Genomic DNA, 25,489 nt, shown 5'->3' with positions numbered 1-25,489 from the left:
TCTATTTCCACATCTCAGTTTCTTGCTCGGCTGCTTCTCCCTCTTTTTCATTCGCTCTCTTTTTCATTAGCAATAGCGCTGCCCTCGTTATTCCATCCTATCTTTGTCGGTTTCGCTCTGCTGCCGCCGTTGCCGTTGCCGTTGTTGTTGTCGTGAACCCCCCGCCCTGGTCTCCCATCTATTGCTGGCGCTCCCTTTGCTGCAGATGTGCCCCTGGTCACTAGTGGCCTGGCTGCAGGACAACAGAAGTGACTTTGAGACTGGGTGATGGCCGCCTTGTTGTCAACGACACAGAAAACCTAAATGATTAGCTACAGATTTGGAAGCGAGGGCAGGAACTGACTTTTGAGGCCTTTAAAACCCAAGATTTAAAAAAATAATAATAATCGTCACCATGTGTAATGTCAGCAGTGATCATCTAAACTAGGATTCATGTCTCTTGTTTTTTTGGGCTGTTGTTGTGTCTGTTTTCGTCTAATAAAATGTGGTAACCATAGAACCGCAAACAGAACTGACTGAGACAGAGGAAATTGCCTGGCTGCTCTGTATAATACATCCAGTGCTGCCTTGAGATACAAGTTTAATTCATTCTGTGACCACGCTCGTAACACAAGACAAAATCATCATTCCCCATTAAAATGAATGAAAATATCAATCCGTTCCAGCCTCACCCCACAATGTTTTATAAAATTGTAATGTTTTTTTATGAAAAACAAAAACTGCACTCTATAATATTATACTTTATAAAAACATACAGTAACGACATAAGGTATTTATTAAGGTAATAATATTAAGTTAATTTCAACCTTTTCAAAATATCAGACAAACTAATACGTAGATTGCACCACAAAGTGGCGCTTCAAGGTCATATTTGGAAAAATGGCATGTTTGAGACTACAGCCGAATGGCACACGACCAGAGAGAGCCGCCAATAAGGGTTGGCTTTTGGAGGAAATGATATCAATAAACACGAATGGATTGAAAAGATGTGATAGAGGAGATGGACAGTCGGCAGCAAGAGAGCTAGGCGAGAGGGATTGCAGCAAGGATGAGGAAGCAGCGTGTACTTTGGGACCAAGCATAATTGGCACACCCCTAGAAAGGTTTATAATTGACGATAGTAATAGTTTGCACCATAAATATACAACAAAATATCATCCAAAAATAGTTGACTATTGTTCAAACATACAACTAAAAAGTGTCAACAGGCATTTTGATCTCAAAACAATGCACCCCATGTACATAACAACTTCTTCCTCCTGACATACAAAGCTTGTGGAGATGAGTCACTTTGACAAAGTTGCTTGGCTCCAAAGTCGGACTATGTTCTATGAATCAAGGCTTTGGCGCCATCTTGTGGCATCTTAGGGAGTGAAGAAAAAAATGGCGAATAGGTGAGTTTTTCCTAACGGAGGACGTGTCTCCCCCCCGGAAAAATCTGTGAATTTGTGAGTAGTAAACTGTGAATAGGCGAAAAACCCTTTCATTGTATTTTGTTTTTGTCATGTTGGAGTCAAGAAATTATGCAGAGATTACGTTGAAGTACCTCCACATCCTCGACGACAGTTTCACAGTTAAGGTCGCTTTCAGCCGCATCGGTATCGAGGGCCTCGCAGCCTTCGTTCTCCGCCCCTTCGGCGATGGGGTCCAGAGGGGGCGTGTAGGGCTGCTTCCTCGGAACGCTCCACTTGTCCACCCTGACAAAAAAACAAAACCAATAAATCAATAAAATTAAAAAGATGCGTCTCGCGCGGCGTCAACACACGAGCGCATCATACGGTAAGACAATTGCAGTGACGGACTGTGTCGTCTACAGATGAGTCATGTGTCGCATTTGTGTCTACAACGCAGACAAATGAATACCATGGCAGATGTGATTCATCTTTAAAATTATATATACATTTCAGAGAACACACACACACCACTCTTTGGTGGGGCGAGGAGGGCTCCTGACACGCTGGTCGATGAAGGGGCTGGCGATGCCGATGAACTCCTCCGGTTCGGGCAAAGGAATAACTGCGATAAAGGGGAAACACAAAACATACATCACACCCACTCGTGATCTCACTTCTTGCGTGAATGATGTCAGACATAAGCTAGCTACCATTTCTCCTCACTACTGAACTATTGTGGCTCTCTTCCAACACTGTATAACCCCTCGTGCACAGCTCGTCCTGATTTAGAATTTGCTTTGCTCTCTACTCATATTTATCCATGACATTCACCTACACCGTGTCGCAGAATTTCACAAAATGGTTTGATATGCACCTCTGTATCCCCCCCCCCCCCGCCACCTCTTCCCTTGTGCTCTCGTTTCTTTCCGCTTACTCCGTGGCTCATCGCTGATCACAGGCTTCTTGCTTTTCTTGCGGATCAGTTTCCATCGCGGCTCAGGCGGCGCTTCGTACGGTAACTCTAAGGGGCACGTTCGGGTCTGGGTCAGCAGGACCACGTGGCTGTGGCGCAAGCAGAGGTTGTAGCAGCGCAAAGCCTCCGAAGAATCAGCCTGCACGACGGCAAAAAGAACAAAAAAATAAAGACGAATGCGTAGAAATGTTACAAATTGACAAGAAAGTTATCATTTTAAAAAGTAAATGTAAGAAACAATGTGTCAGCAATAACATGAGAAAAAAAAAAGTTTAATTTTGAATTTTTTTGGTTTTTAATATTGGAAAAAAAGGTTTTAGGAGATGAAAGTTGAAATTCAACAAAGTACACTAGCTAGATAGAAAGATAGAAAATTATGAGAAAAAAAGATGTCATTTTATGGGCATGAAGTCAAATGTTAAGTGAAGAAAAATTATTCTGTCAAAGTTTTAACATGATGAGAAAAAAAAGGTACAATTTTAGCCATAATGCAGTGTGCGAAACAGGTGTAATTCAATGTAAACAGAGCAACGTAATGACAAAATGTGTACGTCTTACACAAATTAAGTCATAAGGCTTTGAGAAATGTCATAATTTTATGACATAACATAACATGACAAGGAAAATCAGATGTCAATTTACGATAGTAGAGTCAAAACATTACTTAAATTACAATTTTATTGACAATATTACGAGAAAAAAAGTTTGGAATATGGAGATTTAAGTTGAATTTACAAGGGAAAAGAAATCCTTAATTTTATGTAAATAAAATGGGCCTGAGAAGAAAACTCTGCAGTGAAGTAACCTATTTTGTTTTATCAACTAATCCCAACAAATATATTGTAGAGTACTTTATTATCTTACTCCTAAGAATTTATTCTTTATGTTGACTTTTTTTTTTTCCACATCATCTTTCTAATAACCGTACTCCCCCCCCCCCCTAGTAGACAACGGTAAAACGCATACCATTTTGGTGTACACATAGGGATCATCGTGTAGCTGATTGGGATAGAAGCTGGCGCACACCACCAATTTACCTGAGAAACATGTGCACACAAATTCATGAATGAAGAGTGACATTTACCCAAACAGCAGAAGAACAAGAAGAACGACAGACGACTTTACTTAAGTCAAGAGAGTCTCTTTGCCGAGGTCAAACACGCCGTGTAGGTTAGCTAACATTTGAACCTGCCGCATCTCAAAGTGTATCATGAGATAAAAACCAGCTCAGGGACATGGAAAGTCAATTTAAAAGGACCATAGACAGCCATAATGGGAGCACTGCTGGATTAATGTACAGGCAGCGCATTAAGAATTGGACGCAGAAGCCGCTCACTGCGTTGCAATTCACGGAGGTGTAACGCGGATTGAATATGATACGACGGGAGCAGCTGCCCTTTCGGCGACGTAACAGGTAGTCAGTATGGAATAACGACAAGACTCGCAGATTCGCATCCCACGTGCTTTTTGAGTAATTACGAGACAACCATCTTGTTATCTTGATGTTGCCGTCATGGGATGAGCACACTTGCTGCCCCGCGCGGCAATTCACCCTAGTCGCCGCTCCCTCTGCTGGTTTATTTATGGTCGGCCGTACAAGGATAGACCCGCCCCCTGCGCTCCATAATACATGAGTTGAGAAAAACAGGAAGTGGCGATTCAAACGACATTGGGGGGTGGAAGAAAAAAAAAAAAAAAAGGGTTGCTGCCTGTGTCCCGTAGCTAATCAAGCAAGGGCGACACCGTAAAGGTTGCTTACTTATCGGGGTGACCACCAAAACAATCACGCGCCAGATTCTGCCTTTAAAAAAAAATGAAATATTCATTGTCATGCTCTATACTTGCTTAATTATGGATGCAGGCGGATGAAAATAGAGGTATTAGACCACCACCCGGCATTTACGTTTTATATTTACGTCTGTAACGGCCAGAAATGTTGTTGGCGTAGCACTGCGTTTGTGACCTGAGTTTTTGTCCACGTCCCGATGGCTCCTGTGTTCCCCGAGGGCAGAACTCCTCCTCGATTGGTGGTAGTTCTTCTGCTGCTGCATTTTTGCGCATTTGTGCAGGAATTCCGGGATGCTGCCTTGTAAGAAATCCCAGGTTTTTCTCCGGCACATGTAGCTGGGATAGGGTTACAGAATCATTTGGGGTGTTGTTGTTGTTTTTTTTTTTTACTATAAAATATTGCATCATATTATCCCCCGAAGGATAAACAACTCTAAAAATCTGGATTTTCCTCTGCTCCACCTCCAAATGTCATTAGATGGCAAAGGCAAAAAAAACCTTTGCTTCCAATTAGGGCTCATTTAGGCAAATTCCCTAGTTGGAGTTCAAAGTACAAGCTCAGGAATTCACCCAACATGGCTGCTTCAAACCAAAATGGCTGACTTCCTGTCAGAATTTTACAATCTCTGTTTTACACAACGACGAGCAAGACGTAAAAGTAATGTGGAGCAGCACACCGGACAAGTGAGGTTCTTACTTTATCGGACTGATTTCCGGGATCCAGCCGGTAAGGTGGTGGATGAAGTTGAACTCTCCGATCTCGTCGGACAGCTGCGCCATTTTACTGAGAGGGAAAACCAGTGCAGGTGCAACATTATGGAACGATTATATTACAAATAAAATATGAAACACAAATATGATGCTTACCATCCATGAACAACATTTTAAAGGGATTCATTGTTTGTGCTAACAGGGAGTCATGAAAACTGAAGAGTACAGTGGTGTCTTGAGATACAAGTTTAATTTGCTCCTCGACCATGCTCGTAACTAACAAACCCCTATTGAAATAAATATACTAATACGCCACCTGGGGCAGTGTAAGACAGACATACTGTACTTCAGGCTCAACTCCTCTCTCAACTTCTCAGTACGGCAGTAATATTAGTTCTTTCCAGAAGCTAAAGAATAAATGCCTGTGAGTATTGTACATGGTCTGTCTACATGTGTTGCATCACCGTTTGTGTTCAGCTCTCATATCAGTCAGCATATCAGTGACGTACAAAAGTTGCCATAATGACAATTGCTTTAACCACCCAAAAAATTTTTTTAAAAATAACTATAAAAGAAAAAAGAAAAATCACTTTAAAGTTTCCAAGCCTAAAGAGGACGACAGTGAATATGTTTCAGTTGAAACAGATGGCCCCAATAAGCTCTAATTGGTCCCATTGGGAATTGTTTTGCCTGGTCGACAGTCTTGACACTCAGAGGAGTGAATCCAAGACTGAAGTTCAGCAGCTTAGCTAAAAAAAAAAATAAAAAAAAATACATTCTTTGCCCAGGAGACAAGTTTTAGAACTACAACCACTATGACTTATGAATGCTTCACCGGAAGAAAAAGTCTCCTTTGTTTCCTGTCTCAGATTAAATATTAATTCGTTGGTTAACCTTCAGTGGACATCGGGACAAGCACTTTCTACACACGCCACGGTGCTCCATCACTGACAGGCCACCAAGTATGACTCCCCCCCTCCCTCCCCCCGCACACATGATTTGGAAGATTGGCTGTGTGAAGATCCAGAGCCACTTTCAAACCAAACAGAAAGCACAGCTGCATGAAGTTGTCAATGCAGTCAGCGGTTGGGGGTTATTTGCGCGTTCGATGTGCCCGCTGCATGCGCCACATGTATGGAGCCGCACACTCAGTGACAAAGTGTAGTTCAGCAGTTTTTAACTCAGGGCTCAATAATTAAGCCACCACGGTAACAAAATCCATACTCGCCTTGACAGTAGCTCCCTTGCATGAGACAGGACCGCCCCCTCAAATCAGGGTCATTATGGCAAGACAAAAAAAGGGATTTCAAGTGTGCTGTCATGCTTGATCCTTGGGGTATTTTGCCCAAAGAAGGTCACAGATCTTTTATCAAGTCACCTGGCGACCTTCTACTTTTGGAAATGTATAATTTGTATAATTTCACTTTATTTTTATCTGTAGTTCAAATCTTGTTTGTTTTTACTTTTATGTTCAAAATAAAGTATTCAATTGAAATTGTGAATAAAGTAATGTCTCCTTTAAAACCCTCTGGGCTCTAAACTGGCCATTTGCGTCCACCTTGCTTCCTTTTTGTATTTTTTGTTTTTACCATTTTAGCTATGTTAAATGCAATGAAACTTCCCATAGGTGGGGACGTTTGTCTGATATTGTAATTTTCCAATTTCAGCTCCTTGTTTTACAGGTTATTCCTTGTTCTGAAACTTAAGAAACTTCATTAGTTGGACCCTGAAAACAGATGACTGCAAATGCTTAACCCCTTATGTAAAATACTGAAAGAGTGACACTCACTTTCTGTTGACATTTTCACTGAGCGGCCTCGTGTTAATAACTTTGACGAGCGCCTTGGCCAACAGCATGGGCCACAGCTCTGACCGACAGCTGGACGCCGGCAGCAGCAGATTGTGGTCTCGGTCGAAGGGCATGGAATCGTCCACTGTTATCTTCCTCCAGCAACCCTGAACGCACAGAGGAAAGACATTTTTTTTTTGCTGGAAACAAAACAAACAAAGACTGAGTTTGTGTTTTAGCACAGTGTGCGGTGTCGGCACCTGCCAGGGGTGGTGTTTTGTGTGAAGAACAACACCGCAGAGAGGGGGGGGGGGGAAGGAACAGCACACACGGGCATTAATAACCTGTTCACAGCTGCGCCTGTCTCCTAGCAGAGCAGTACGTGACGCAAGCCCATGTAGCTCTCGTTCTCGTCAAGCTCAACCCCGAGGAAGATGGTAGAATCCGGCGCGCAAATGGACAGAACATAAAATAAAGTCTAAACAAGCAGTGCATGTGAACATTCTCCAGCATCCAGACTGCGGTTATCCAGGGAGCGTTAAATCCAGGGCAACTGGATTTGGAATAGTGTATACTCGACTTCCAAAAGGCTTCTCCTCAATCCAGTGCCCTTTGATCCAAATCTCCCTGATAAGAGGAGTTGTAGGAAATGTGAAGAACAGTGTGAGAAAAAGAGAATGATGGTGTGGATTAATAAAAAAATAAAAAATTGAGACCAATAAAGAATGAGATGCTTGAGGCGGGAAAAGGTTGACGAGCAAACAATCAAGCCGGGAGGGGCGGGGCTCGGAGCTTAATGCCATCACAACAACCATCTGCATTCGTGGCGCCGTTGACACGGCGACCTTTGACTGCGACCATGTCGCGCTTACAGTATTTGTCAATGAAGACAATGATACATCCCCGTATTTTAATATCTTTCATTATGAATGTGTCGCTAGTCGCATTCATTTACTTTGCTGCATGTCAAGGAGAAATGTATTTATTTGGATCCTATTTATTTGGTTCCTTGCCCAGTACACAGAACACAAAGATATTTTTCAATCTCTGAATGATTAAAACTGTGCAGAACAAATGCTACTACTACACAACAAAACATAAAACAAAGGCAATTACAATCAGCGTTGTGTATTTAAAACAACTTTGCTTTAAGAATGCTCCCGCTAGCTGATGCTAACACATAATGGAAAACACCATTCACGGGCTAACGATTAGCATCAATAGCAGTGGTGTTATAACCCTTTAAGCAACACATAGAAAATATAACAATACTCAAAGGCAGATATTCTTTATCTTCTGTTAAAAATGACCATTATTGTTGCACCTTAAAGAGTCACTGAGTGGTGACTCTTCCTGGTTTGTGTCTGTTTGACCGTATTATACTTCCCCCCGGTGGCCAAGGCGGGCACACCACAAGGAGCAGCACAACGAATTGAATTGAAGCATTAAATCATGATGCAAAAACAGTTTCATTCTTTTTAATTCTATTTTAATTATGTAATTACAGTATGTTTTTATATAGCACAATATCGTAGAGTGCCATTTTTTCTCATTAAAAATGCATTACAACAATTTTGTTTTGTTTTGTTGGGGAGGCCAGAAAAGATTAATGGCACTTCCATTAATTTCAATAGGGAAAGATGATTTGAAAGACAAATTATGCTCTTATCTCAAGGCACCTTTGTACAAATTTTGCTTTTTGAGTTGAACAACTGAAGTATATTCAAGTTTTCCATAATAATAAAAAATTTTTGAGAGGCGCCTGTACAGTTGGCCACTTTCAAGCAGCGGCCAAACTACACTGCCTAAAACATTATCATGGAGAGGCACTCCCATATGCCTGAGAGCGGTTTTAAACTGTGAAAGAAAATGCATAATACACCTCTTTTAAGAAAACAACAAATTCTGGATTGTTACGCGGCGGCTTCAAAAAGGTTTCAGAGCGGCAGACGCTCACCATCCAGAAGAGTCGAACCAGGTATTTCCCGTAGCTGTTGAAGAGCGGCACGTGGCCCTTCCCCGGCTTGCACAGCGAGTAGATGTGCTCCCAAGGTTTCCAGCCGTGTTGGTCTGAAGCTTCAGGGTGGTGGAAGACTTTCCAAACGATATAAATCTCACTGATGATCCATCTCATCAGCTTGGGCAGAGGAGGAGAGAACAATATGCAAATTTATAAGCTACATCTTCAGGGCACATATCAGTACTTCAACTTAAAAAGCGTGAGCACTTTTGCCAGCTCCGTTCATTTGTGTCCATCGCACGTCACTGCAGCTACAGTTTGTAAATTTCCTTTGCCAATGGCTGACCAGTGAAAAATAAATACCTAAATAAATAAATAAGTGCGTACTAACCTCGCTGCAAAGCAGATGTTGGTTGGAGGACACAAGGTCAAAGTTCAGTGTGTTCTCAACAACTGTGGGCACCTAAAATAAAGCACACGGGTGCAAATGAGTGTCTTCGTACAACGCGGATCCACGCAGCAGTCCCAGGTAACCTTCTTAAAGTCGACACCAATGTGTGTCCTACTTAACGCTTCCCCGGAGGGTGGGCTTTGCCGGTCTAACCTCACCGTGATACTCCCCAGACTGCCATACCCCGGATGAACATTCTACTGACACCTTAATAGACTCCAAAGAACGACGAATTAAATATTAACAATGGCGTTAGCTGATGGTGAGAGAGATCAACTGAGAGTCAAGGGGGGCACGGGTTTTGCGCGCGGGAGACGACCTCAATGAGTCGACACTTCCGTCGATAAGATAGGCTTCAGAAATGCGAGATGAAGAGAGACGCCATCTCGCGCAAAACTGGAGACGGCGGAAAGTGATTGCGATTGGCCTCGGCTCCCCGTCGCAGGGATTTAATTAAACTCCATTGACAGCAGGAGTGAAAAGGCAGATTGCGATCTGGCAATGACTTATTCAAAGGGGAAAAAAAATCCAGGAATCGCTCAATCCCTCGCTGAGGGAAGTGGAACTGAAAAGTGTTGCAATTAAAACATCATTGTGAAACCACAAAGAACATGTTTCTTCGTGTAGAAGCTGCGACGGTTTGTTTGCTCAAGTGCAGAGAGTGCTAGGCGTCTGGAACATATACCCTGCAATAAACGGGCGTAGGCTGTTCTGCATTTTAGTTATGGAGGTTGTTCATGTTTACCATGTTGACAAGGAACTCTGTAGGGCGCTTCCAGTAGTGCACTTTCAAAGAAGCCGGAAGGCAAATTTTCCCCTCTGGATCTTCAAAGTACACCTGTAACAGACAATTGTAAAACGCAATAAATATCATTATGTGATTTATGTTCCGCTGAGGTTCAACTATCTTCTCTTTTACAGTTGAACTGGGAGCCTTGACATTCTTGGGATCGTCTGGCACTTTGTCCCATTTCTCCCTGTAGACGTCGCCGTCGGTCCACTCGGGCCACACGTCGTCCAGGCTCTCGGCTGAAGCGATGGGTACAGAACATACTCTGAAATTAGTGGAGGACACACGTCAAACTCTCCTCTTCAGACCTTGTCAGTAGTTTTGTCTGAAGCGATACCAGACAATTGCAGAGCACAAAGAGACATTCACACCTATGGACAATTTGAGTCTTCAATGAACCTTCCACACATGTTTTTAGAAGGTGGGAGAAGAAATAGGAGCCCAAGAAATACATAATAACAAAAAAACACATAGGCCATAACCCTTTGTTTGCGTCTTGCTTGAATCATAAATGGCATCAATATTCCAATTCCTACCTTTTACAAGTCCCATTTCCAGGCGCATAAAGGTAATAAAAGCACACCTTTCGATATCCCTGAAGCTCGACATCAAACCGAAAATCACTGTAATAAATGTATGATTTTACACAAGAATACAAACTAAAGGGCTGTGGCACCTGTGTAGAATTGGTTGAGACAAAAAAAAAAAAAAAAAAGTAAGAAAAGCATTTCGAAATGTTGTCGGAAGCTCATGCTGACATTAGGTTAATGCTAATTAGCTAGTACGAAGCCAAACTCACTCTGCCTGCACGTCGGATATTTTGCTGGAAGTGGACTCCTTTTTCTTGAACTGGGCTTTTGACATTTGCGCGTTATGCAAAAGCTCACCTTCGTAATACGAATTTTAATATCACCCCTCCGCCCTGCAAAGGTGTGTTAAGACAGTGTTAGCCGTCAAGCTAGCCAGCACCATCTTCTCAATAAGCAATTTAATGGCGAATTATGCCTAAAACCTCGAACAACCTTTAAAGTAACAATATTAGTATTAATCTTCTAAGTAGTTAGCCGGCCACAGGTGCGTACTTTATCCTCTTCGGATGTCGCACTGGAATGTTTAGTGTGTTGCCACGGCAACGTAGGTGCACTCTTGAGTTGTTACGTCTCTTGTTGCTATGCGGAAGTCCGTGTGCTTTTTTTCCTTCCTTCATTACCATAACAAACAAAAACATCGAGGTTGTGTTCGAATTTATTCACTCATTCCTTACTCCTTAATCACTATATTTTTATTTAGTGGACTATATAGTTCACTCAACAAATGAAAATTTGTCTACATTAATTTCGTCAGTTTATTACCTCATTGCTGATCAACATCAACTAGTGGACCTTCCTGACCAAATTTTGAACAAATAAATTATAAGAGTTACACTGTTTTAAGCTGATTTCCTTAATAAATAAAACAATCCTGTGTTAAATGAGTGTAGGGAGTAATTTCAAACAGAGCGAGCTTAAATGAGCTAATGCATTTTTTTTTTCCATCGCTTGGGCCTTTTTTGTTGTCTCTGTGTGACAATAATGAAAATGAAGCGGTTTTAAATTATGGTATAATCTTATACTTGATCTGATAAGGAATTGACTTTTTATACATTTGACCATATTCATCATAATAATAACCATCAAGAAAAATACAAATACATGTGATGTTTAAATATGCCCTTAATCAAAAATATTTCAAACTGAACCTAATTGAGCAAAGGCTCAAATTGCACGTAAATAGAAAATTTCATAACAAAACAAGTTCTGCAACTGTGATCAGTATTAGGGTGCGTAAATATCAGCAACGCTGTTGAAATGTCAGAGAATCCACACCGAAACCCAATGCACAAGATAAATACAATTTAATCTAGCCAGCATGAGAACATTTACCAATACCAGCAGTCAATATACAGCAGTTAAAATATGGAATCTCTTCACCATATTTTCACATGTAAACCTAACAAGGAGATAATATATTTATTTTTTTTTATTTTTTTAATCTCAGACATTAAATAATGCATGAGTGTGACGCATTTTTAACACACATACCACAATTCAACTATATCCTTCTCTCCACTCCGAGCTTCCTAAAATAGAGTGTTTGTGCTTAAAGTGTTCAAAATCATGTGTATTATTGAAATAATATATATATTTTTTTTAATCTGTATTTCCTCAAATAGCAGTCAGGGAGGGGGATTTATTTATTGACTTGCAGAGACATTTATTTGAGGAAATACAACAAAATATGTCAGAACTGCTGCATGAATCACTTTTACAGCTATACAAACAGCACAATAACAGTTAATGCTTAACTGTGTGGCATAGGAGTCAAATTGAATATAGAGCGACATAAACAAGAGTGCACTTTAAAATACCTCAAAAAAGAAAGAAGCTTTATAGCCCTTCTGTGTACAAAGTGGAAAACACTCAAGAGTCTTAAAAACACAAACACACACAAAAAAAAGGCAGTCTGCAGGTAGTCTAATTCAATCATCACCATCATAATAATGGAAAAATAGCCTCAGCCCTTGTCGTCAGGTAAAGTCCAGGGCCGACGAGCCAGCTTCAAGTATTTAGGGGCTGCAGTTAATTGTTAGTGGTGGGGGAAAACAGTCGAGAAAACAGACACAGAGTGCTTTGGAGGTGACAGATAGAGACTGAAGCTATTTTGGAGGCTATCAACATAACATTTTGCTCTAGGGAAAGATACTATTTAAGAATTAAAAAAAAATACAACTGCAGGTTAAACGAGCCTCAGTCCTCCCGGAGCTTTCCCGAAACATTTCCACCCTGGCTTGCACTTGTGTGTGCGTGTGTGTGTGTGACTGTTAGCGTGGACGTGTTGAGCGTTAGCAGCAGCCCGGCTTGCTCTCCGCCGGCACAGTCTCCTGGTCCAGTTTGATGCGGTCTCCGTTGCTCTCCTCGTACGGCAAGCCCTTGTCATTGGCCAAGATGTTCTCCACCAGGAATTTGGCCGCCTCATCTACATTGACGTTGTCCTGCGGGAGGAGCGAAGGGTGAATGGGCATTCCATATGTTTCGATTGGAAATAGGGCGGCACGGGCGACTGGCTGGCGACCAGTTCAGGGTGTACCCCGCATGGGCGGTAAAAATTTTTTTTTTTTTTAAGCGCCTCTAATTCCTCCTGCTAACAGACAGACAATGTCCGCCGTTTCACAAAAAGAGGTGAAAAGATGTTTATCGCGACTCCCAGTTGAAGTTTACCGTCACACTAAACGTAAAACAAAGAAAAGTACATGCTGTGTATTTAGAATGACAGTTTTTCTTAGAAAACTCTGTTTAGCTTAATGCTACCCCCCCCCCCCCCCCCAAAAAGAAAAAAGCAAAAGGCCATTGACATGCTAACGGGTCGCATCGTTAGTCGCGGTTTTAGAAGCAACGGATATTTGCATGACTGTATTATACTGCCTCCCGGTGGCCAAGGCGGGCACACCAGAAGGAGCAGCACAATGAATTGAATTGTAGCACTAAATTATGATGCACAAACTGTTTAATTCTTTATATTCAATTTGCTTTTGTTATAACTATGTTTTTTATAATGTACAATACTATTGTGTGCTATTTTTTCTTTTTAAAAACACTGGGGGACTGGAATAGATTAATGAAATTTCCATACAGTAACATAGTGGGGAGGTGGAAGAATACCAACTTTTGCAACCAGTGTGAAAAAGGTTATCGATATTTGTCGGAATCACAGCACGATTGTGCGGTTGTGCCCTCCTAGGTTACTAATGACCATCTCATGTTGACAAATGTGAACAATTTATGAGGTGTCAAGGAAGCCCCCTCACGGCCCAGACAACAGAATTGCTTTGTTAGTCCAGTGCACATCTTTCTATGAAAGTCTTGGGTTTGGGCAACAGCTGGCAAATGATTTTCACAGGCAGCCTGAGGCCAGCTGAGACTAAGTGAAAACAGACATTCTTTTCTTTTCTTTTTTTTTTTTTTTGTCCTTCACACCGCAGCCAGAAGCACACCGTAGGTTGAAGAGATAATACATATTAATGGCCTTTTCCCTGCCCCTTGACTGCACTGTGTATCTTCAAAATATATATATTGTTCACAAAGACAAGTTAATCATTGTTTATGAATGAAAACTTGTGACTTGAGTTGTCCAATCTGCTGTTCAAAGCTCACAGTCAGGCATGTGACTCGAGTCATATGATCGACATTTTTTATTTTATTTTTTTATGCATGGGAGAACCAGAACAACCTCCTGACCGAAACGGCTCGCTCACTTCCCCTCATGACAAGCAGCGGACGAACGTAACGCCATTCCAATGGAAGCGATTGGTTGACGTGTCACGCACAAAGACGAACGTGCACGTCACCCCCCCCAACACCCGCCCCCCACCGTTCACATGACGGTGAGTGCAGGGTGTGTGTCCGTAAATGAGATAAGGAAGTGGCGTAATAATGAGGCAACCGAGAACACATTAGATATTAAAACATTTAATCTACAGTACTGCGCTGAGGCTTTTATTTGCATTTTTGTGTAATTTGTTGTTGTTTTTTTTTTGCTTACATTTTGTTTGCTAATATTTGTTCCATGAAATTGCATTACATCATTTATTTTCAGCTGTCTATTATCGTCATTTCGTAGCATTTTTTCGACTTGTATGTTGGAGTTTTTTTATTTTGTCTAATCCGATTTCAGTTTATATGTGTTGCCATGTCAATATAATCTCCCCTGTGCTTTAAGAATCAGTGGCCCATGTAACTTCAACTGTATTATTAGTGGGACTGTTTCTTTAAACAATGAGATTTCAAATTCGTCCTCCTATGGCCAGCAAACATATCCTTGACGATGTCAGCATTTTTCCATCCTCTGATTGCTTGATCAGAGCAAGTCAAATTTGACACACATTTAAATTAAAATTTTTAAAAAAGCCTGCTGCGATTTGCACGTTAATACATTTAATAATCAGCCTCTCTGGGGAGCATGATGTATTTTAATTTTAATTGAAGATCAATTTTGATTCTGAACCACTCCAGTTAATGGCCATAGAGAGCATGATGAGAATGACACTCAGTAGAGCGCAGACCACTGCCAAGGCCAACAAAAGTATTACTTAATGTAATATTTTTGTAATTACTTATAAATAATAAATAAATCAATCAATATATTTTTTTTTAAAAAGGCTTCCATGTGAGAGGGAAAACATTCCAACAGACTTTTTTTTTTTTTTTTTTAAATGGGGAAAAAAACATCCATCCATCTATCCGTCTGTACCGCTTTATCCTCACAAGGGTCACGGGCGTGCTGGAGCCGATCCCAGCTATCTTTGGGCAAGAAGCGGGGCACACCCTGAACTGGTCGCCAGCCAATCACAGGGCACATATAAACAAACAACCATTCGTGCACACATTCACACCTACGGGCAATTTAAAGTCTTCAATCAACCTACCACGCATGTTTTTGGGATGTGGGAGGAAATCGGAGTGCCCGGAGAAAAGCCACGCAGGCACGGGGAGAACATGCAAACTCCACACAGGCTCAAAACATCTTCAAGTAGTTTGAAACCATCTGTGTTGAACAAAACACACTGCAGGTTTCGTAACCGGCACGATTGCGCTACACAGAAAGGAGAAGTGGGCTCTGCTTGCCCGGCGTGAGGAGTTGCGGTTGTTTCCCATGAGGGGAAGTGCACACGTCATCGCAACGACTACACAGTGCGTTGGCTGAAAACATTTCGACCGCACGACGAGATGCGCTGAACGGGGAAAAAAAAAAAAAAAAAAAAAGTATTGGGACACATGTTTGTGGCATCTGCAGGAAGTGACGGTGGGAGGAAATGGAACTAACCAGCAGTGTTATCCAAAAATGTCTTTATGGAAATGACACAGTCATACTGGGACAGAGAAGGTGCTTCCCGAAACTGTTATGACAGAGTCAAATATGTGCAAAATGGGGTGACTTACATGTTTTAATTTGTTTAGTGACCAAGCTCGCAACTCAATTTATCAATCTATCATCATAAGTCAATTTTTTGCCATTAAAGTTAAACGAAATGCCATGAATCCATTCCGGCACCGTAAGAAGTGCATAAACAGTGTTTTTAATGAAGAAAAATAGCACTGTATCTTAAAGACATCGGTTAGCACATCTGCCTCACAGTTCTGAGGACCGGGGTTCGAATCCCGGCCCCGCCTGTGTGGAGTTTTCATTTTCTCCCCGTGCCTGCGTGGGTTTTCTCCGGGCACTCCGGTTTCACATCCCAAAAACATGCGTGCTAGGATGATTGAAGACTCTAAATTGACCCTAAGTGTGAATGGTTGTTTGTTTCTATGTGCCCTGCGACTGGCTGGCGACCAGTTCAGGGTGTACCCCGCCTCTTGCCCGAAGATAGCTGGGATAGCCTCCAGCATGCCCGCGACCCTAGTGAGGATAAGCGGTACAGAAAATGGATGGATGGATATAAAGACATCACAGAGCGCAATAAAAGAGTACATTATATCGGCTAGTCGATTAGCATAGGCTGAGGCTGCTTCCGTAGCACGACGGGGCAAAGGTTGCACTGCCCCTTACAGCAGAGAAACAAGAGGAGGACATGGTCAAATTCTGAATTTGACTTTCAGTTTCCACTGTGTGTTGTCTCGGCTTCAATTTGATGACTCAAACAGACTTTGATGTATGCCGTGCGCCGTTGGGGCGTCTCACCTTGGCGGATGTCTCGAACCAGCCCAGGAAGCCCGTCTCCTTGCAGAAGTTGTCCATGAGCGTCGTGTTGTTGTAGCCCTCCTTCTTCTGGTCGCATTTGTTGGCCAGTAGTACCGAGGGGATGGGACTTCCGTTGGCCAGCTTCACCTTGCTGTCCAGGTCGTGCTTCCACTTGGACACGGCCTCGAACGTGGAGCCCCTGGTCACGTCGAACACCACGAAGGCCCCCACTGCCTCCTTGTAGTACACCCGCGTCATGTTCCCGAAGCGTTCCTGACCTGCGGCACAGGCAGAACTCCATTATTAGGCTTCAAACCCTCAACAATTTCACTGCCTCAGCCGAAAAAAACCATGCCCCACTTTGCTTAATATGCCAGGGGCCTAATCCGTGCGGAGAAGTAATCTGCCGTCATAATAAGCCTTTTCTCTCCGTATAGGCTGTCTGTGAGAACATCTGAGGCGATACAGCACAATGGAATTACCACGAGCGTATGAGGTGGCTCGAAGGGCCGCTGCTAAAATGTTGAACGACAAACTTCTTATGCATGTCATGGAAATATATAGTCATAGACAACCCCACTTTCATCTTCTTTTGGAGGTAAAGGTTAGCAAACCAGCTGCCAAAAATATTTCATAATATTTTGAAAAATAAATAGCAGCAAATTTACTGGTCGCACATGTGCTAGTAGATGAAAAATAATTACTGTCTCAAATTTTGCAACCATTGAGACAACAAATAAAAAATTCAATAAATAAAACCAAATAAACAAAACCAGTATATTTCTTTGCATTCCGTCTACTGTCTGTCATTCTAGTGTTGATTTAGTTTAGCCGCGATGTTTGACGGTGCCTCACTTGACTCACAGATGCTGCATTCAATGATCCAGCTCAATTTCTACCCATTCCTGAAAAGCAGTTTTACCGTACAATAACTTCTAATGACATCCAGTACTGTGTTGTGTAATTGACTAGCGTAACAACTTCCACTTCCACACTGAGCGGACATGCCGCTTCGTGGCTTAAGCGGTGTGACGCAGAGCAGGGTGTTTGGGAGTGAATCCACTGTGGGGCCCAAAGGCCTAATGCTAATTGCTCATAATTGGTAGTCTAATTTTAGCCCGTGCAACCCCAGGTGAATGCACAAGAGACTCGACACAGTGGCATAAAGAGCGGATAAATTCCATTTGCAGATCTCATAAAGCAAACGGACAGAACGATTGCAACTAAGGCAACAATATGTAAGACCTCAAAATAACATCTTATGCCATCAAATTGATGGTACACAAGCATGAAACTCAGAAAATAGAATCTCTCATTGCCGCTGTGACCTCAAATCACCTAATTTAGTTATCATATCAGTGGCCCAGACAGGACAACTCGTGCTCTGTGATAGAATTAGCGTCAGTGCATTACCATTCCGAACTTTGCGCGAGACTTGTATGAACTTTTGTAAATCATTCCAAAAACTTTACTACGGAAATAAGATTTGTGCAGACATTTTCAAATATTTACCGAGCCCATAACACAACTGTCACAGGATATTGTATTAATTTATTCCCATTAGTCTATTATCAGTTATTTTTGTGTGTTTCTCTTGCCTGCACTGCTTTCAGTCGCATATGTTGGATTTTCCATCCAATAAAATGTCGGGCTCTATGTGTTGCCATGTTAATCTAATCTGCCCAGTGCTCTTTTTACAACTATCTTCAACTCGCAAAACACATCTGTTGTGATCTGCACGCATTAATACTGTTAATAATCACCATCTCTGGTGTGTATGATGTATATTTTTTATGTTTTTGTCATGTTATTAGATCAATATTGATTCTGAACTACACCAAATAATTTATGGAGCACAGTTACATGCTGTTATATTGCGTTTTTGTGCAGGATTGATGGTTTCTATAAATGTAAGGTGATAGTGGCAGGTTAAGTCCTGACTGGAGGCCCACATACCAAACGCAGGGCCCCCCACTGCTGGAACATGAGAAACATTTTTAATTTTGCAACCGCAATAGACGCTGGCTTTGATTTTGTGACACATGCAGTCGTTAACGCTCGATCGATATCACAGTGAGTCTGTCAGCCGGTCGGCGCGTCCTCCCCCAGGGAACGTCTCCGAAGACTCGCATCGAGCGATTCTATCGACACGCTGGCGTGCACGCACAAGCGCTAGCCGTACGGGCTAATGACTCGCGTAGGGTATTGACGCGGCACACAAGTCACAAACGTTTCATCACGACGAACTCCATGAAGCATGACCTCATGTGCTTACATGATGATGTTTTTATTGAAATAATAAAATATGTGGATGACATTTAAACATGTACGGCGGTACCTTGACTTACAAGTTTCATTTGTATTGTGACCAAGCTCTTATTTTATCGTATATCAATCAATTTTCTCCATTGAAATGCAATTATGCTGCTGCCGCTCCCCAAAAACATTGTCAGTTATTTAGTTAAGTGAGTTAGTTTTTTTTATTCACAGACAAAAAAGTTATTTAAATAGCAATCTAGCTCCCTAGCTACTTAGTAAGATAAATAGTGATATAGCTCTATATATAGCTATTTGTTGAGTTTTGTTTCCGAGTTAGTTAGTTCGCTAGCTAGCTACCCAGTTACTTGCAAAGCTATCGAGCTATTGCCAGGCTATCGTTAGCAAGCTAATTCGTTAGTTGCCTAGCTAGTTAGTTAGAAAGCCATCTAGCAATCTAGTATGTTAGCGAGCTAGTTATTCAGTTAGTTTGTTAGGGCTACAGCTCTTTCTTTAAATTGTCAAAACATTTGCCACAGCAGTCACTGTGCCAAAGAAACCTAGTCAGCTGTAATAAAATGGGGTAAACCCAGCTTAAACTGACAGAATTTGTGATCAAATTCTGACTTAGTTTACGCTTTTAACATAAGTGTTCCTTTCTTTTGCTGTCAAACTCTCAAACGCTTGAAAATGTGACATAGCTCCTCGCTGTAGCAAATGTTTTAAGATCTCACCGCGCATCCACAGCAATCACGGCCTGTCACATTTGCCCATCTAACCCATTTATTTATCTGGCAATGTAGTTGGTTGGTTTGTTAGCTACCTACAGAGTTAGCTGTATAACTGTCCCTATCTAATTTGTCCTTCAGTCAGCAAGCTATTTAGTTACAAAGCTATCGACAGTATCTAGCTATCCACTTAGTTAGTTATAGACCTATCTTGTCATTTAGCTAGTTTAATTTGATTTGATTTAGGGAGTTATTTAGCTAGTAGCTTTCTGGCCAACATAAGGACACACAACATTTAAAAAAAAAAAAAAAAAGTTTTGTTAACACTCGAACCGTGGCGGAGGGCTGCGCTTCGCCAAATGCCATTCTACTTTTTACAAAGACGGCGCATTGTTCCAACGAATAAATTAAGTTAGAACAGTTAAAAGCATTAACGAGTGTCATATGCCGCTAACCCAATTAGCATAGAAATGGACCAAAGACAGTGCGAGTGTGTGAGCACTGTGCAAACTCGCATGTGCACTACATTAGACTACAAATGAAGCAGTTGGTCACATGTCGACGAGATCATTAATATTAACGGGGAGCGCTATGTTTTTTGTTTTTTTTTGCGCGTGGGAGAAAGTGAGACGATCATCATCATTATCCATAGATGCTCGACGCTGGTAAGCGCTGCTATTGTGTGGGTGTGTGCATTGCCATGGAAACTGTCCAAGCCAGACGCAGCCATATAAGTAACAGCAGCAACAGCGGCAGTAGTAGTAGACCCCCCCACACACTTTGTACAATATAGTCCAGTGACGGGCAGTGCATTTGGTACGCATGGTCCCCAACACTGCTCCTTTTTGCCTTGAAGTGCTGTTGTGCAACGGATGCTGCCGATTGTCCACAATCTGTGGTGCCTTCGCAAAGTTTCTTCTTTCCTCCCCAAATGGGCTTTTGAGTTTCTCCCTGCCCGATTGCAGGGGTTTGATCAGGGGATGTCATCAGTCTTTGTCAACGGAAGGCCTGTGAAGCCCATTGAGACTCTTTATCCCATCTGCAGTGCTTCTGATAGTGTTTATTCCAGCAGAGGAGGCCTCGCTGGCCGTGACTAGTCGCCGCTATAATAGTCACATAATAAAGATTGCAGTCATGGAGAGAGTTATGGGCACATGATTGCCATGTGATCTTACCCCAGATTAGCAGAGCCATGAGCAACGCACTGCTAACAGCTAACATGCTCTCGTTCCACGCTCACCTTCGGCTGACCTGACGAAATGTGAGGAATTCCAGTGATAACGCTCACGTGTACACACGTCACACTTGAGAAGAGATGAGGGGCAAACTGAGGACAGGGGACTGGATTTTAGGCTACAATGCGAAATGATTTGGTCTTAAAATAACGCAGCTTCTAAATAATCCATACTTGTCAGCCGTCATTGCCATGGCAACCCCGGATCACCTACTTCAGTGCTCAGTCTTGAATATGGGTGCTTCTAATGTCGCGTTAGCACAGACAGCTCAGTTATTTTAGTGCCATCGTCCATACTACCGTCATTGTTCATAGTTGTTAGCCGTGTCCATACTAACTTTGTGATTTAAAGTTGTGTTGGCACAGGTGTCAAAGCTGATGATATTCTTCAAATTCGCGTCAGCACATGGACAAATGCAAATTTTATTGTTTACTACTCTGTTAGTGTTAATTTCCACTTTGGCTTTATCATTCAGAGTCAAATTATTGCTAAATGTCCTTGATTTCAGAATGGTTTGGCATTATGTTAGCACTAGTATCCACGGTAATGTTAGCGTTCAGAGTTACAGTAGCGCTATAGTGTCCACCAGAATGTTGTTGTTCATAGTTGCGTCAGCCAATGCTATTGATCAGATGTATGTTAACAACAGTGGTCATGCTAATCTAATTTTGTCGCGCTAATGTTCATACTAACGTTATTGTCCATGCTAACTTTGTTATTCACAGTAGTTTTAGCGCTAGTTTCAGAGCTAACATTATTGCTCAGAGCTTAGAAAGCATTAGCATGAGTGCTAACAACATTTTTGTAGTATGTATGCTTAGACACCCTTTTGTCACAATAGCATAAAAAGAAGGAAATTAATGGGAACATTTCCCAGCTGTACTTTGTGATGGTGACGATAAGGTATGACGTGTTTCTTTGAATGGAGTTATCAAGTGCACCATTTTGTCTCCTTTGACTTAGCAAATAGCAATGCTGTCCAAGTGAGAGTATCAATTAAGGGTTAAAGGGGGCTTGACATTTGGCGGCGTCACGCTGATTACTATCATTCCTGCCGACGCGTGATGACCATTAACGCAGACAATAAACGCGTCTGTTAATACCTTCTCTCTTTAAATAGCCTTCTGGCGGGATTTAATGACTTGGTGAGTAAACCTGCACTTTATACTCTTTTACACCACCTTTATACTTATTTTAGCCTCACTGTGTCCTGCAGAAGGTACATCATTGTAGAATGTAGTCCTTAATAACGTTTGAAAACTGGACCATACAATTTTGGATTCTAAAGTTGGGGAAATAAAGAAAAAACATTTTTTTGTGTTTGTCTGTCTAATTAGTTCGCAAGTTACTTCCTAGCTCACAAAGGGATGGTATAAGACATACCATACCGTACCATACCGGCTATAATAATAATAATAATAATAATAATATAATAGTTATAATTGTTTGTCCAACACATGTACTAGTTAGCAGGCTACTTCCTGGCTCATGCAGAAGACTTTAATAGTCTACTGAGTGGACTCCACCAACGTATATAGCACCCTTACAAGTTTTGTAAGAATTAGTTATGTAGTTTTGTGTCATCTTGCTAGCTAATGGTCTGTCCCACTCAATTCATTCAGAACGCTGATAATTTAAAAGACGTTCCAGACTAGTGATCAAATGATGAATACAATCTCCCTTTCTGCTCCATCACAGGATGACACTATACTGCCATACATGACAAATGGCTTCACTGTATATGTAAAAACATAACATTTGAGTCAAGGGGGGCTGGGTCAGAACGGTACCACCGATGTCTTCATTTGAGCCAGGAAAAACCCTGTAATGTTATTGTTCAAATTACGTTAGGACTAAGGTTACTCAAGTGCGTGTTAGTACATGGATTTAGCATTGTCCTCAACGACCCTAACCTAGCAGAATAGTCTGCTTGTTACACCCAACACACGCGAGTAGTCGCGTACTTTATATATAACCCGGCCCAGCAAAACGTTAGCATATTAGTTGCCATGGTGATGGGTTACAGTGCAAATGGAACGCAACAATGTGCAAATAAGAACAATTGACTGCAAGGAAAAAAGTTGACAAAATAACTCTCAGAATAGCTCACAACATCAATATCGCACAGTATTAGAAAATATTCCAGAAGATATTTAGCGGGTCATAAACAGAAACGCATGACTCATAATCACTTCAAGTATGTCAAATTGACTGACCGGCTGGTTGATTCAAACAAGGGCTATCAACATGGCACATCTCCTGAAAGGGGATCGCCCATATTTGGCAACAGAAGCGGGGGGCTCACATGCTTGACTATGTAATATTTGAATCAGGTGATTTTTGCCAATCAGCCAATAAACATGAATATATACTGTATACGTGTATCTGTGTGTGTGCGCGCATGTGCTGCACGAAAGTCAACTTCCTAGGTATCACCGTCCAGTGTTTACATTGTGTGTGTGTGTGTGTGTGTGTGTGTGTGTGTGTGTGTGTGTGCGTGTGTGTGTGCGCGCGTGTGTGTGTGTGTGCGTGCATGCGTGCCTGCGTGCGAGAGAGTCAAACAGACGTTATTTGAGCAGGGTGGATTTTTATTTATAAGTCTGTCTATGACTAGTGAGTCCGGACATTAACTCAAATAACCATGAATTTTGATTATGTCATTAAATATGTTACACAAAAAATAAGCGGTTTGTTTTGCATTTTCTCTTATTTTACACAATGTGAATCACACTACAAGCTTAAAACCAAGGTAAGTACCGAAATGTGATTTTTTTTGGGGAATAAGTTTGACACGTGGGCTCGATCGGCCAACTCAATGTGTCATGAGAGATCATCAGGTGTGCCGTAGGAATTTATCCAATATCACGTAAATGGTCAGAAAATCATTATTTATTGACTACAAAAAAAATAGATCTTTGTTCATCTATCTTTGCCAGTGACGTATAGTGAATACAGCTAGCTTATGCTACCAGCAAGGTACATAATCAAGCTGTAATTCCAATTTTTGTCACACTTTTGTTTGATGGTGTGCCGTTTCTAATCAAGAATATTTGCCTTGGCTCACTAAAGGTTGGCAAACCCTGCTTCCAGTCGTGTATGTGCTTGTTAGATTTATTTTTTTGTCCAATCAGATTTCTTTCAAGCCCTATGTGCTGCCATGTCAATCTAATCTGCCAAGGGCCTTCGGAATTAATGCTGGCTGATGTAACTTGAATTAGACAGTAATACCCCGCTTACTTGAGGTTTACTATTCACATTCTATAGAACCTAAAGTAGTACAGTAATTGGTGTCAAGGAAGTATGCTGAAGTGATGTCGGGGAGGAAGTGACTTTAGCTTGGGTTGAGAGCGCAATGGGACTGTTTCTTTGAATAATCCAATTTCAAAATTCCTCCTCACAGGGCCAGCAAGGTGGGGCTTGATGATGACAGCATTTTTCCATCCTCTAGATTGATTGGCTAGAGAAAAACTTGATACAGCCAACTTCGACTAGCAAATCATGTTTGAAGCGATCTGCGCACAATAATGTTTAATAATTTAGCATCTCAATCTTGGTGTGTATTATGTATTTTTTTTTGTTTACATCATGTTTTTAGATAAATATTGATTTGCTCCAAATATGTATGTAGAGCACAGTTGTGTGCTGCTGTTGTTCATTTTTTGCATCGTAACGTCAGTTTCTATGCTTTTACTAATGTGCAGTTTTATTTGTTGTGCATGTTGTACTCTTTGTTTTTATATTTATTTATTCTAGGGATGCCCGGTAAACGGGACTGCCGATGAAAACATGTATGACCAATAATTATTCGTAGAAATAGAAGGTAATGAAATGAATAAACAATAAACAAAATGTGCTGAGGGCCCCTTGGAGGTGGGGCGCTTCTTGCGGTTGAGTGGATAATAATAATAATAATAATAACAGCGTGACCCACATTCCTCTTGACAATGATGAGCTGCCATCGAGTTGGGAAGTGGCTGGAGTTTTTGAAAACACACCAAACTTGACTTTTCCTCTTTTTAAAAAAAAAAAAATATATATATATATATATATATATATATATATATATGTATAACATAATGTGTGTGTGTTACCTGCGATGTCCCAGAGCTGCAGGCGGACGAGCGTCTTGCTGTCCCAGTGGAGGACCTTGAGGGCGAAGTCGACGCCGATGGTGGCCCGGTAGTGCTGCGAGAAGAGCTGGTGCACGTAGCGCTTGATGATGCTCGTCTTCCCCACGCCCAGCTCCCCGATCACCAGCACCTTGAACAAGTACTCCTTGCACTCCGACACCGAACCGCCGGCCATGCTCGCCACAAAACGACGGTGCTGCACGCAACTTTTTATGGAAGGGTTGTCATGAGTTCTTCCTCGCGCACCAGAAGGGAGGCGGAGAAGAAGAAGAGAGAAAAAAGTGGGTTGTAACGGACCGGGCTGGTCCACAACGGAGAAATCACTTTTTGTTCCTCCTCCTGCAAAGGAGTCACATGACCCGGAAGTTTTTCTCTCGCACAAAACATTTGTTGTTGTTGTTTTGTTTTTGTTTTTTTGACACAACCATAGGCAAGCGGGACACATCATAAGTTACACCCGATACAATGAAATGGTTAATTTTGAGGTATTCAGTGCAATTATGCATTATGTAATATTTTGCCCCAACATGAGGTCACCGAAATAAAAAGTCTTTACTACTTTAAAAAATC

At 41.7% G+C, this 25,489-nt stretch overlaps 2 protein-coding genes across 3 annotated transcripts in view; both read right to left on the bottom strand.

The window, feature by feature from the left end:
• adgb (androglobin) overlaps positions 1 to 10,974 on the bottom strand; it is a 34,319-nt gene extending 23,345 nt beyond the window's left edge. For both annotated transcript variants that reach the window (XM_061754674.1, XM_061754675.1), the window contains exons 1-12: positions 10,656 to 10,974; positions 9,986 to 10,121; positions 9,812 to 9,904; positions 9,007 to 9,078; positions 8,613 to 8,792; positions 6,656 to 6,822; positions 4,853 to 4,939; positions 4,331 to 4,491; positions 3,334 to 3,404; positions 2,329 to 2,506; positions 1,923 to 2,016; positions 1,547 to 1,697 (exon numbers count right to left, since the gene is read on the bottom strand). In XM_061754674.1, the coding sequence (XP_061610658.1) occupies positions 1,547 to 1,697; positions 1,923 to 2,016; positions 2,329 to 2,506; positions 3,334 to 3,404; positions 4,331 to 4,491; positions 4,853 to 4,939; positions 6,656 to 6,822; positions 8,613 to 8,792; positions 9,007 to 9,078; positions 9,812 to 9,904; positions 9,986 to 10,121; positions 10,656 to 10,720 (1,455 nt within the window). In that variant the 5' untranslated portion in view covers positions 10,721 to 10,974. The remainder of the gene's footprint in view (positions 1 to 1,546; positions 1,698 to 1,922; positions 2,017 to 2,328; positions 2,507 to 3,333; positions 3,405 to 4,330; positions 4,492 to 4,852; positions 4,940 to 6,655; positions 6,823 to 8,612; positions 8,793 to 9,006; positions 9,079 to 9,811; positions 9,905 to 9,985; positions 10,122 to 10,655) is intronic.
• A 759-nt stretch (positions 10,975 to 11,733) lies between these two features.
• On the bottom strand, positions 11,734 to 25,452 carry LOC133468120 (ras-related protein Rab-32-like). The gene is made up of 3 exons (XM_061753605.1): positions 24,881 to 25,452; positions 16,571 to 16,848; positions 11,734 to 12,887 (listed from the first exon to the last, which is right to left on the bottom strand). The coding sequence occupies exons 1-3, from the start codon at positions 25,365 to 25,367 to the stop codon at positions 12,738 to 12,740; spliced, it is 915 nt and encodes a 304-aa protein (XP_061609589.1). The 5' UTR covers positions 25,368 to 25,452; the 3' UTR covers positions 11,734 to 12,737.
• Positions 25,453 to 25,489: the final 37 nt, after the last annotated feature.

This window comes from Phyllopteryx taeniolatus, chromosome 18, assembly GCF_024500385.1.
Source record: "Phyllopteryx taeniolatus isolate TA_2022b chromosome 18, UOR_Ptae_1.2, whole genome shotgun sequence".
NCBI lineage: Eukaryota > Metazoa > Chordata > Actinopteri > Syngnathiformes > Syngnathidae > Phyllopteryx > Phyllopteryx taeniolatus.
The sequence above is the reverse complement of the archived record's forward strand: the minus strand, read 5'-3'. Positions and strand labels throughout refer to the sequence as shown.